This window comes from Ptychodera flava, chromosome 1, assembly GCF_041260155.1.
Source record: "Ptychodera flava strain L36383 chromosome 1, AS_Pfla_20210202, whole genome shotgun sequence".
Lineage (NCBI taxonomy): Eukaryota > Metazoa > Hemichordata > Enteropneusta > Ptychoderidae > Ptychodera > Ptychodera flava.
Genome location: NC_091928.1, coordinates 6864694 through 6879423, shown reverse-complemented (window position 1 = coordinate 6879423; position 14730 = coordinate 6864694). Strand labels below are relative to the sequence as shown.

Here is a 14730-nt window from a genome sequence, read left to right as displayed (position 1 = left end):
CTCCCTTCTTGTTTCAAGGGAGGGTCCCTGCCTGAGGAAACACCATTGGTGGGCGAAGTTTTGTATGGTGATGTTATTTCTCAAGTGAAACAATAATAACACAGAAAGTAGTATTATGTTGAGGAGTAGGGGGAGGTCCCCACTCATTTTTCCAAAAAAGAAGAAAAGTCTACAATCTTAAAACAGAACGTAAAACACAGCTCACAGTCAACGTTCAACAACCACATCCAATGATACACTCTGCTGAAGGAGATACTAGTATCACATTTATTCTCTGTTCAGAAACAAAATTGAGATTGCTCATGATCGGGTTTAGTTAACTACAAAAATATGACAGTCCCAGAAATGGCGTAACTGCCTCATTACAGATTACTGGCAATAGGTTTTTGTTCTATTTCAGTTGACACGGAATTGAAAATTCCAGTACTGTTTGGTGTGGGGTAATATTAATGATAAAAAGTAGATTGGAGAATTATCAAATTCAATACCCTCATATACCCTTGATTTCATTGAACAGCAATGAGATGGGTTTTTCTATCCTACTTCTTGAAGTGAATAAGGATAATTCAAAATCAATAATCTTAAAATCATGAGTCAAGTCCTTTTTAACGTACAACAAAATAATCAAAACTTCTGTTTCTGAACTACAAAACTTGAAAGATTTAAGTTATGGTAACAGAGACTTTGCCAGCTTCTGAAGCTACAAAACATGAGCAAGTTATGGCCAAACCAATTGTATAAGTGCCACCTTTAAATAATTGTTTCAAGACTTTAGGTAAAACTAACAATACTAAATCATATAGAAATACAAAAGACATAAAAACGAAATAAATGAGAAGCAATTCAGAACATAAACATAGAAAGTACAAAAACAATTCCTGGTATTTCTGTCTCAAAATATAATTTGCAAAACATATTTTTCCTCTTTTATATTGAAAAAAGTTTGTTCATCAGATACAATAGTTCGCTCTCTATACTAAGAAATTCAAAATTTTGATCATGGAAAAAAATAGAATAAAACCACAGCATAGCAGTGAACATATTTATTTTCTGATGTATACAGAGAACATGATCAATATTAATTTCAGATAGAGTCAATCTAACAACTGACATGGATGAGTAAACTGCCATACTGTAACTACAACCATCAGGTCTCTCAATGTACTGAATCAAGCCTACGGAATCAAGTGGATGATTTGGATAAACCATTGACACTTCAAAAAAACTTGACAGTCTGTGAATAAACTGACAGTGGGAAATGTCTGCTTTCACTAATGTGAGGCAATGAGAAGGGTTTCACACAATCATTACTGGGTCAAACTTAAACTTAAGGTTCTTGTTGCTTGGGGATGTTCCGTACACTTATTTGTCTATAATGAGAAACTTCACGAAGCAGATCTTCCAGTATTAAGTCAAAACAGACACAGTTCCTCCACGTGGTTGTAGGGTCTGTCAACCAGCCTACATCTGGATGGCATTAAGCACCACCATCATTAACTTCAAAGCACAGCTTTCTTCAACAGAGATTATCATACTTGCAACCCCCACTTCTGGATTTAATGGGTTCAACCCTCCTAATCAACAGCAATGAGACTGTACAAAATCCTGGCTGTGTGCAAGGGGTGAACAGGAACACCAGGGCTAAGTGATTTTCATTGATCTGATAAATATCTGACATGGATTTCTGTTCAATTCATGTCTTTACTTAATCAGCAATGAAATCGGAGCAAGGAGGGAATGACTGTACAAGATGTTGGAGTCAAAGTCAAGACCTGGAGGAGTTCCTTCACCTAGTTTCCAATGCTAGGTATTATCAGCCTGACTTTACACTGGTAAGGCAGCCTGTTTTTGACACTTTTTATGTCAGGCTGACACAGTCTTAATCTTGAAGATCCACCACTTGAGGGCGCTTCATTCACTTGATTTGAAGGACGGGTACCTCTGAGTGATGGATAGTCCAGTCCTATTGTTGCTTCAACCATTTGTCATAGAGTTGCTGTTCTGGCAATTACTGATATTGTTGTAAAACTGTCAGTTGATGGTAGAATTTACCGATATATGAAATTTGTCATGGCCACTTTTACCGATGTGTCCAATTGGGGGGGCTGTGGGGAACCCTGCATTTCATACAACTCCACATAGGCTGTAAGTTTGGCACAGATTGCTCATTTCAAAAGTTATTTGACTCTAGAGCAACCTTCCACGGCAGTCTGTAGATCCACAGTAACAATGGAGGATTTTATTGGGAACACTTCCCACTTCATAGTTGTAATCCCAAGTCAATTCCGATCCAGCTCTGATGAATCTGATGGAAAAAAACAACAGATATCAAGATTAAAAGTTGTTTGGAACATAGAATCAGTAAACAATTCTATACTGACAGAACCTGACAACGCCCATTTCATATTCAATGGTTCAGCTCTATTATGACAAAGAACTGGCTTAGACCATATTCTCCTGTGAAAGGGATTGACAGATAAATATGGCAGAGCACCAAATAGACTCCTGCCTGGGAAGAGTACTCGCGGGTACATTTTGACAGTTACCTGCCTGATTGTATGGGCGGAAATAATCTGATTTTGTAAAGTCAGGCTTCAGAGTTACCTGTCAGCATATCTTATTTTCTACAAAGCACCACACTGAATATGATAAGAAGACTAGATCCAATGGGTACACCATTGTCCAGGATATCTGTGTATAGACTGCTACAAAGCAAGCCCTACGGCCTGTATAACAAAATTACACCAATCTATAATTTTAGTCTTGTGGCTTTTCACTGTGACGTCCACACACAGCATAGCAGTTGTTCTTGATAAACAATGCAATGTTCAACTTTGATTCTCTTCATACAAAATACATCTCGTGTGTCTCTGTGACAAACTTCAAATGTTCCCATTGCCATTTGTGTAATTAGGTATTTATCTAAAGTCTGCCTTAGATGAGTAATTTAATTTTTGGCATCTACTGTATCTATATCATAATTTACAATAAGCTAACACTATAATTGTAATGAATGATCACTTCATTGGTTTCAGCATGAGTAATGACAGATGAACATTAATATTTCGCAGCAAAGAATGGAAAGTGTTGTGACATCATGTGGCAAGACTAAATAATGGGCCCACATGACACGATTTTACAAATCAACATACATCTAAGGGTTCCAATTGTATAAAAGAGCTATGGGAGTGCCCCCTAGGAAACATGGTTGTTGTTATGTCACAAGATTGAGCTTGGTGTCTTCCAGTGTGACCTGGTATAGTACTAAATGTGTTTACTTACTGCTGAGCAAAGAAAGCCACCCATGGGAAACGCAGATCATGAGTGTCCACAAAGACATTCTGAACAAAAAGATTTGGTGTGCAGCTATGCTGTAAACAAACAAACAAAAACAAACATTAAAACAATTACATCACCACAGCAGAGTTTGAAATAAGTGCCTGCCCACCTACGTGGGGTAAGTAAACATCTTACAGCTAGGTGAAATTTCACAGTTAACTGACAATACTGTCAATTTCTGGCTAGCTAAGATCAGAGGCTGGGATTTTTAACTTTTGATGATTTTTTTCACTCTATTTTTGATTTTTGATTTTTGTTTTATAAGTAAATTCTTGTTCTACTCCTCAAAGCATGTTGATACACAGCATCTATACGTATAAAACATGCACTGTTATTGTTTACATTTGAATTCTAGTCCGGACCAGAATTCACTCGTCAACTATAACAATATAGTTTACACATGTACAGACTGAGTTGACAAGCTGAATACTGTGTATCTCAACATATTTTGGGGAGTAGAACTAGAAACTGTAGTTGACATGTCATTGAAAACAAAATTAATGAAAAAGATTAACAAAAATCACAGCCACTGGCCCTTTAACTTTGACAATTGACTTATACATCAATCAGAAATTTAAACAGATTTGTTTAAATTGGTATCCTCTCCATAACTGCAGCTGCTGGAAGTCTGGAAGCTGTCTGCCTGTATTTTGTGACTGATTTTGTAGAAAAGTTGAACCAGACCTAAGACAAACAGAATACCTGGTGCTACTTAAATGAATATGCTTTGGTACAATATCCCAAATAGTGTACAGACAGTGTACAGACAGACAGTCATACACACATGTATGTGTGCATGCACGCTGGGACAACTCCCATTCAAAAATACCTTTCTTGCAACCCTATGGGACAACACTTGAACATTGTGCCATTTGGGTGATAACTTTGAACATATTGTAGCTCCACATGTGTCCTGTTGAAGTCTTACTTACATTGAGGTATCTACCCAGGTTGCCAATGGACTTGGCATCCATAACGTAGCAATGTTCCTCCCCAAAGAAGAGTCTTGTACTTGGTATCTTGTCAGCAGATTCTTCTGCATCAGCACCTGCATCATCTGGAAAAATAATGACAGCAATCAGCTGATTGTAAACTGAACACTGGGTTTTGTACATGAATACATCATGCGTATCTGATGTGCAAATCACATCTCACTTGTTTAACACACCTTATATACATTAAATGATTTATCAATGATGAACTGAAAATGATGTCTATGTTTTATTGACAAACACATGACTGTAGGCACAAAGTTGTAAATGACTGTCATTCAATTGAAACATGTCTACAGTGATTAAAAGCACATGCTGGGGAGGAACACTGATAACCACACTGGTATGTCAATCAATACAGTCCATTGAAATACAGGAGAGCATATACGTGTGCTATGGATTAAAGACTGGGCCTTTAAGATGACGCTGTTTGAGGGCAACATGTATGAATCTTGGTATTACCCAATACTTTGAAAATTTTAAATCTATGCTTTCACACATTCAGCTCAACAAATGCGATGCTTACATCACAGCCTTTGACCCCCCTTACAAAAACCATATCATGGAACAATCCCATTGTTTGTGACACTAGTGGTGGATCAAAGTGCGACACGAAGGAAAGGATGTGTGTATGGATAACAGCACAAAGGTGTTGTTGCATTGATTACATGAAAATAAAACCTACTCAAAGAATTTAGATCTGACAAGAAATCTTTCATTGAGAGGGTATTCATTGCAGTCCCCCTCCCCAAAGCATGGTCCCTCCACAAGGAGGACCGTGCCCAAAGGAACACTTTCCAGTGATAGATTCTGTCTCTACTCCCCTTTCACCACAATGGTTTGGGCTAATTACATTGTTTTCTGTGACAAAATTGAACTTTCCATGGGGAAAAAGGGGTCAAAGGGTTAATCTGGCAATTCTAAACACATTGATAGTATCGCTGTCTCTCCATGGGAGAAGGGTCTGTAACAGTATGAAAACTCTCTGCACTTATTATGATACAATTTACTTATGAACAGAAAAAGAATATGAATACTTGACGATTACATAGACAACTATGTATCGTATTTTAATTCATGTTGTTGATGTGTTTACGACTGTTGTTTTGTTAAAATTGAAAAGAAATGAAAGTCATATACATCTGGCAACGTACAGATGGACTTCACAAACAAATAACTGTGTATTTTGACAGTATAAATGAATGTTCACATTCTTTTCCATCAGATTTAGCAATTCAGTGGTAAGTTTTATTTTGTACACAGATGGATGTGTAAAAGAAGTATGAAACCTGATGGATGTCTTTCATGATTCTACATAAATCTATGATATAGTAGGACAGATGTAAAAAATTTTAACTATCTCATGAATTTTTACGTAAACAGGTCCATGAACACTGAAAACACTATCAAATGATATTATTAAATGTCTTTATTAGGAAATATTTTACAACAAAGTTCAGATATTATTTTCAAGAACTAAAATATACACATGTACACGGTCTTTTACTTTGTATTTCTAAAGGTTGATAGTTTAGAGGGACAGAAGCTGTAACTTTTGCTGGTAGAGATTTTTTCACCATTTTTGTTTTGTGTGCCAACTACAAGTTCTTGTTCTACTCTCAAAAGCATGTTGAGACACCAACTGTTTAGTTTGTCAACAGAGCATCTATACATGTAAAATGCGCTGTTATTGTTGATATTTGAATTCTAGTCCGGACTAAAATCCATTTATCAACAAAAACAACAACAGTCTGTACATGTACAGGCTGAGTTGACAAGCTGCTTACCGTACTAACTGTGTATCTAAACAAGCTTTGGAAAGTAGAACAAGAAAGTTCAGTTGACATTAAAAACAAAAACATAAATCAGCACAAGATACAGCTACTGTCCCTTCATTTGGATGCAGAATCTAATCAGGAGCTACGTTGTAACCACACAATGTAAATTTTATAAGAAAGCTAGGGATGCAATGAACACTTAAAAGGTTGACAATGAAATCTTAGATATTGGCTAGAGTATATATGCTCCCTTAGCTACTTAGCAAAATGTCAATACATACCCCCTAACTTCCACATTGAGTGTCTACAAACTGAAAACAATATAGTCATTCACTGATTCAGTGATTAAAGGGGCATATTTTTTGGGGTACCAGTTAACTCACACCTTTTCCAACCCACCTGGAGTCAACTCGCCCAATTCCAACTCATCAAAAACCAACTTGCTCGATTACGACTCACTAGATATCAACTCATCTGAAACAAATTCATCATCTTTATGACTAGCTCATCCAGACAAATCATCGACTTAAAATAACGTTCGACCACAGTTTCAATGTGCATATGTGATCTGTCAGACGCAATATTCAAGACGCAAGATACTTGAAATCGACAACGACAATCGGCCAAAATACACATGCAGAACATGTACAGGACGTAGCTAATGCAATGCTATTGATCGGGTGATACGGTACCGCGTATGACGGCTTTCGCTACTGCGTACAAAATGTTGAATACCTGACTTATTTGAAATTATTTTGTAATTTTTACATCTGTAATTTCATTCAAGTGGAAGAAGAGCAGTTTATTTCGCTAAAATGTGGCGAATTTTGGCGAAAAATGTCCCACGTGTCAATAGCTAATTTTTGACAGGCACCTTTACAACACAGGGTACATGGAATCTATAACAAAAGACATATTATAACTACATGTACATCTCAAACAACGAGCGAGTTGGTTTCGGGCGAGTTTGTATCGGGTGAGTTGGAATCGGGAGAGTTGGTTCAGGGCTGTTTGGAAAAGGTGCAAGTTAATTAACTGTCATCCTATTTTTTGATGTAGTACACCTATTACTCTTGGTGTAAAATCATTTGATTCAAACTTTACAATTGTGTATCTGCATTGAATTTAAATCCATTGCAAGGAATATGCCTCTTTAAGCTGAAAATATCTGATCAGTTTCTCATTGTCTACCTACCAGTTCCCTTTGGAATTCTAATCCTCAAAGGAGAAACCAGTTTTCCCTGGCCACTTTGCTTACTGCTTTTCAGGAAAAACTCTGCCATTTCTTCACCAACTGCAGTTGGGAAACACAAATTTATTTGGCAGTGGCTGACAATCTAATTCTACTTGTATGCTATTCCATTACAATCTACTAAGTGACATACCGTAATAAGGTGATTTAAAATCATTAGAAAAAAAGGACCAAAAATGTTACATTTATAAATGTTTCTAATGTCAGCCTATACTTTAATAAACTACAGTTGATATGCTTCTAAAGTTACATTTTTACCCTGGAAAGCCCGGTAAATTCCATGCAAAAGCATGTACAAACAAAATGCTATCAATCGCATGCATTTTTAAAGCTACTAATCTTGTTACTTCTTCAAGACAACATGCCATTCTTGGCAGATTAATTCTGGTGAGTACTAAGAACTGACTTGTTTAATGTATTTTAAATTGAATACCCACACTCTACTAGATTCTTGTATATGCACCAAATTACCATGTTGAGATTGGGCTTTTGAAGATACTGTACATGTTTCTATGGAATATCTTGGAAAAATAATGGCGTACATTATGCACATATTGACTGGCCATGTGGGTAACAGCATACGTCTGTCCCCCGAGGGATTATGAGTCTGTTTTTGGGGGTGACTCACAGACCCGAGGGGTTAAAGATGTATGGTGTTGTCCTCATGGCCAGTCAATATATGTTTTATAAAACACCTCATCCGCAGTCATGCATAAGAACGTACCATACACAAAACTTGTTGCATGTAATGTGTTGGAGTGGTTCGAAAAGAAAGGTTTTTTTTCCTGACAGAGTCACAATACCTCTGCAAAATGTTCAATGCACCTTTGATTATCGTTTTCATCCGTTTTGAGTCTTTGTTGGCAAGCAGAGCATTCAGTTCTTCTTCAGACAGTAGGCTAAACCTCGAAATTTCTCGACTATTGTTTCGATCGGCTGCAGACGAGATCTTTGTTTACATTGTAGTCCGCGCATGCGTCAATGTCATTTTTGATGTCAGCGGGCATCATTTTTCGGAACTGATGCCTGGCAGGCAACAGTTCCAACAAATGATGCCTGATGACGTCGTTTACGTGGATCAGCAAAAAAAGAACGCATCCCATGTGACTATCAATGGATGAATTAGAACACAGACTGCGGATGAGGTGTGTTATAATTTCTGTTGAAATGTTGGGACTCAGAATGAGACGTTGAGATAAGAAAAGATTCAGTGGGATGTTCACAAGAAACATATTTTTGAAAATCAAGAAATGTGTTTTCAAATAGATATACAGAAAACAGCCCGTATCTTAGTTCATATAATTTGTACATTTTGTAAATTTGTCTTTACTAAAAGTTTTGCAATTATACCTCTTAATTTTAACACACAGTACTTTGCATTCAATCAAGAAAGTGTACCGATGCCAAAATGAATAAATAAGACTCCTGTTTTCAAGCACACGTGGCCTTGATGGTTCAAAATTATGGAAATTTGTTGAAAAGTATTATCTGGGTATGTGAAGGATAAAATGGCGACCTAATAGCTTTGTATAAATTGCAAGAATGGGAGAAAGAGATTGTTAGAAAATTATTGCTACATTACATTGTTAATGAGTTTCATTAGTAAACATGCAGCCTCAATGTTAACACACAGTAAATGTTGAATCACGTATCTCAATATCTAGAATCAAATATTGTGAATACTCTGAAAAGGACCACTGCAATTCAAAGAAGGAATAGAGGGAATGTGACACTGAGCTAGAAAAGAACAAAGACAGTGTAAGATTGGAAGATTAAACGGAAACAGGGATGGTTTTTGCTTGATTGTGACAGTTGATAAATTGTGCAACTGTGGCCAGTATCAGAAATCCAAGCAGTCATGCTGATGACTGAGACAGGACACCTGATATGGGGGAAAGGAACTTTATGGGTATACCATTCAGTCCTGATATTGAGGATTTTGTCAGAATGGAGACAAGACATAAGAGATTTTATGTGTTAAATTAACCGACTTGATATATATTTCATTTCAGAATTCACCATATTTTTAGCTGCAAATCATGTGAACTTTTTTGCAAGAGCATCCATGTTGCAAACATTTGTAAATTCTAGCTCTACTGATTATTTTTTTATGAAATAACCCAAACTATCTCATTGGTGGTTTTAGTGAGATGATTTTGGCTAGATTTAGGTTATGGTACAGGTCATATAGTTAAACTTCAACGGGTCAGATTCAACATAGTGTCTGTACATTAAAGCAGCAATCATTATAATCATTATTGGACCTGTAGCTTTCACTGTTCATGATTTCTGTCACTATATTTGTTTTCTATGTCAATTGCCAGCTCTTGTTCTACTCCCCAAAGTATGTTTAAATACCAACTATTTAGTTTGTCAACAAATGCAGTCAACACATGTACAGGCTGAGTTGACAAGCTGAACACTGTGTATCTCAACGTGCTTTGGAAGTAGAACAAGAAACTGCAGTTGACATGAAATCAAAACTAGCGGTAAAAAGTCATCAAAAGGTGACAGCTACTGGCCTGTTAACAATGGTTGCTGGCCAATATCTGAACTGAGTGACTTTGATCTGAAATATTTTCCTGGGAGCTGTGACATTCATAATTGTAAGTCAAGCCAAACTGAAAAGGTGAGTTTCACAAGTCAGAACTTCAGCAGTGACAATCTGTATCACATTGCATATTAGCATGGGTATATACAAGATACTGACATGCACATGTGATTTCAGGGTTCAAAAATTTGATGAATAATTTTTTTAAAGTTTTACCACAACATGCATACTATTTTAATCCAAAGCTACATTTTCTCGCCCAACCTTTATATGAACATTTTTTTTCCAATTAGCACAGCAGCAAGTTTTTCAAAACATTTTCCTCTGCAGATTACCCTCTCTAAGTTTCAACAACCCTTCTCGAGATCTAATGGTTGATTCCTATGGTCTCCATTTGAAATTACGAATTGAATTACAGCACCTCTTATTTCTGTCATATCAGGCAAACTGAACCAAATCATCCGGTTGACATGGTGTGGAGTGACTAAGATAGTAAGAGGATTGGATTAACATGGTTGGACATGCTTAAGAGGATTGGATTAACATGGTTGGACATGCTTAAGAGGATTGGATTAACATGGTTGGACATGCTTAAAAGGATTGGATTAACATGGTTGGACATGCTTCAGAGGATTGGATTAACATGGTTGGACATGCTTGAGAGGATTGGATTAACATGGTTGGACAGGCATGCTTAAGAGGATTGGATTAACAGGTTGGACATGCTTCAGAGGATGGATTAACATGGCTGAACATACTTCAGAGGATTGGATTAACATGGTTGGGCATGCTTAAGAGGATTGGATTAAAATGGTTGGACATGCTTTAAGAGCATTGGATTAACATGGCTGAACATGCTTCAGAGGATTGGATTAACATGGTTGGACATGCTTAAGAGGATGGATTAACATGGTTGGACATGCTTAAGAGGATTGGATTAACATGGTTGGACATGCTTCAGAGGATTGGATTAACATGGTTGGACATGCTTAAGAGGATTGGATTAACATGGTTGGACATGCTTCAGAGGATTGGATTAACATGGTTGGACATGCTTAAGAGGATTGGATTAACATGGTTGGACATGCTTAAGAGGATTGGATTAACATGGCTGAACATGCTTCAGATGATTACATGGCTGGACATGCTTAAGAGGATTGGATTAACATGATTGGACATGCTTAAGAGGATTGGATTAACATGGTTGGACATGCTTACATGAAGCAGAATATGGTGAAATGATGTCACCCCTTTCCTATCTGGATCATCTGTTGTTAATAGGTCAGGTCGGCTGAAACACGTGATGTGTAACATTTCATGTTTTCAGTGAGAGTTGACCATTACAAGACCCCTTAAATCACATTTAAAAACAGTTGACTGGTCTTGTATGGACAAATGTAAACATTGCGATTTTACTTGTCTCCAACCCTCTCCAAAGTTTTGGTGTGCACTACCTGTGAACCTTGCACCAAACATCCTGCTCTGATATTCTGTTAAAACCATAAAACTGCTCATTTGACTGTGAAAGGACTCCAGCCTAGAAATTGACACATCTCACATCCCATGTGACTCATTCAGGTGGAGCTATATGGTACATACCGTACATATGACTCGTATCCAGGAGACAGAGCCGTGTGCCATCATTTGACATGGTATATAAGAATGACATAACTCCCATGGCATTCATAGCCAATGACTAGAGGGAAAAATTTTGTGATTGACTTCAATGTACTTTAGTAATGTAATTATCCTAGACTGAAGTTCTTTCATGATCAAATGAGTGCAGTTTTGTGGCTTTAGCAGAAAATCAGACCACGGGGCATGAATTTTGGCTGCAGCGTAGAGTACACGAAAAACTTCAGTGAGGTTTTAGACTTCAATTTTACCAACACTACCTGAAAGCAATGGTGAGGTGCAGTACTGATCTTAATGTTAATATGGCATGGAAAGGGTCAACCCTTTCACCAAAATGGTTTGGCCCAAACCCATTGTTATCAATGTGAGTGTGGACCTGTTTACAGGAAATTGGGGGTGAACAGGCAAAACCTTTGACACTGGATGAGATGGATTGTTGTGAGAAATATGTGGTATACATGACAGAAGAATTGCAGAGAATCTGAAATATACTTACCATCATTTTCTAATGATTGCAATGTACCCTTTGTTTTCACCCCTCTACCGGAAGCCTCATTCTCACTATCACTGGTCTGAACATCAGAGTCGACAGCTAGTGATGTTGTGCCTGTGATCTGGAGTCCAAAAGATGTCTGTCCAGCATCTGGCACCGTAATGATGTCTATTTCAGGGGATCTCTCTGTCTTGGTTTCTTTCTTCTTTGGCTTGTCCTCAGATGTTTTCACAGTTGCTGAATTTCAACCAGAAACATTGTGTGGCTTACAAATAAACTCATAATAGAAGAATGGACGGATGCAATAATTCGCTTCAGTTTCACACACACACAAATACACACACATACACACATATATGTGTGTACGTATGTATGTGTATATAATATATATATATATATATATATATATAATATATATATTATTTAATAACAAAAGTACTTCATTTGCATTCTGTAAAAATTATATATATATATATATATATATATATATATATATATATATATATATAAACATACACACACAAACATATATTCACACAAACACAAACTGGATGGGAGAGACCAAGTTACCATTTACATAGTATGCAAATATACAATATTAGTGTCTGTTACTGATGGAGCAGTTTAATCCACATACAACCATTGTGCCATCTTCTCCTTCACCAGGGTTACACAAGATATTCAAGATTGTTCTTTAGTTTGGACAGTTGGAAGCATGTGAGGAAATTGGGTTAGTTATTAATAGGCTCAATCCAGTGCATAAGTACTGGCAAGGTTTGTGAAGTACTTATTGGGGAAGATCAATAGAAACTGCCTACACTTAGATTTTTGAATGTATTATGCTAGGAGTTTGTGGGTGGATGTAGTTTGGGGTTTCATCAATGTTCATGAATACACAACAAAAAAATAAACGTCCCTCAGTTCAAACTTATTGCACCTGGTACCTGCATAGTTAAGTTACGGGAATTAAGTTTACACTGCCTATATGAATGTAGTTAATTTAAGGCATTATTTAAGGCATGTATCGTAATTACATGCTCAGTGGTGCATGTTGAGATATGGTATGAGTTTGATGTCCATATTGTGACATATGAAAGCAAATTATCAACAACTTTATGTTCACTAAATATCCCTGCAATACAGATGAACCATCTAACCCTATTCATGTAAATCCACTGATGTTTTTTTTGATATGGGGAATGGAATTGATCTGAAAGAAGACATCCAAATCCATGGAGTCTTTGACTTCAGAAGACACAGACTACTATCTCATCTGCTAATGATGAATTACAGTGGGGCATGCATCTGACAAAACAGTTTTGTAGTCACGGCAACCGAAATCTTGACTGCTGCATGTGGCAATGGTTTCCATAGTTTTGCAGGGACAGGACATTAACAATTTATACTTAACAGACTGGTAGATGTACCGTTTGATGATATTTCTGCTATCTTTGTTTTCAATGTCAACCACAGTTTCTTGTTCTATTCCAAAAACCATGTTGAAGTGCCTACTACTTAGCTTATCAGCACAGCGTCTGTACATTTAAAATGCATGGCTATTGTTTCCATTTGAATTCTAGTCCAGACTGGAATTCACTTGTCAACAATAACAATGGAGTCTACACATGAACAGGCTTAGTTGACAAGCTGAATACTGTGTATCTCAACATGCTTTGAGAAGTAGAATAAGAAACTGTCCTTGACACAAATAAAAAAACTGTGAAAAATCCTAAAAAGTTACTGTAACAGCTACTGGGCGTTCAATGTTGTGAGGTAGATGTATGCTTTCAAAGTCTGAAACTATCACTTATATGTGAATGCAATGAAGTGATAAAATTCAAATGCAAACTCAGGGTCCAAGTACTGCACAAAATCTAAACCCTTTGTGAAAATGGAAAGACAGAAAGCAAACTGCTTTTAAGAAAGCGAGAAAAACAGAGATACCATATACCTATTATCAAAGAAACTCCAAAGAATATTGGCTAAGAGCATTTTGTGCTGACAAAGTGGAGCAAGCTTTAGAAGAATGTGCAATATGATAACATTAGCAAAATTTATGCAATATGACAGCATGTGATTGGTCGACCAAAAAGAGGTTTATGAATATGCATATTATGCAAATGGTGACTACATGGGAAAGTAACTCTGAATGAAAAGATGATGTTGTGTCAGAAAAATGTGAAAATTTAGACCTCCTTTGAACTTTTGAATACAGAATCCTTTTTCTTGACAACCCATAATATACACATATTTGAACATATTCCATGTACCACATGGATAGTGCATACTATCCCTCTTTAAATAAAACAAGTTGATGTAAATGACAAAGTCCGCACTGGATCACTTAAACAAATTCAAAGTTCAAAAAGCAGATAGAATGTCAGAGAGACTTTAACTTATATATCATCCATTGTGCATCATCCTCTAAAGTCACTTTGAATGAAATTATGGATTATATTACCGATAAATATGTATGAAATTCAGTGAATGTACTACTGAGGGGGGTATTTTAAAGAGGGGTGGTTGCTTTTGGTTGTGATAAGATTGGTGATCTCTCTACCTATTCTGAGATACCAGTGTGGGTACTGTGAAGTATGTTAACGGGATATCGTCAGCTGCTGTGCAAAATTGCTGTTGAAAGTTTGTAATTTAATGCTGCATGGTGACACTTTGACTGATAGTGTCACATG

General features: G+C 36.8%; 1 protein-coding gene across 1 annotated transcript in view; it reads right to left on the bottom strand.

Moving 5' to 3' along the window:
* Positions 1-244: 244 nt before the first annotated feature.
* Positions 245-14730, bottom strand: part of LOC139128853 (histone-lysine N-methyltransferase SETDB1-like) — a 50710-nt gene continuing 36224 nt past the window's right edge. Inside the window, 5 exon segments of the mRNA XM_070694587.1 lie at positions 245-2305; positions 3283-3371; positions 4272-4396; positions 7305-7403; positions 12044-12277. Of these exon segments, the coding sequence (XP_070550688.1) occupies positions 2188-2305; positions 3283-3371; positions 4272-4396; positions 7305-7403; positions 12044-12277 (665 nt within the window). The 3' untranslated portion in view covers positions 245-2187.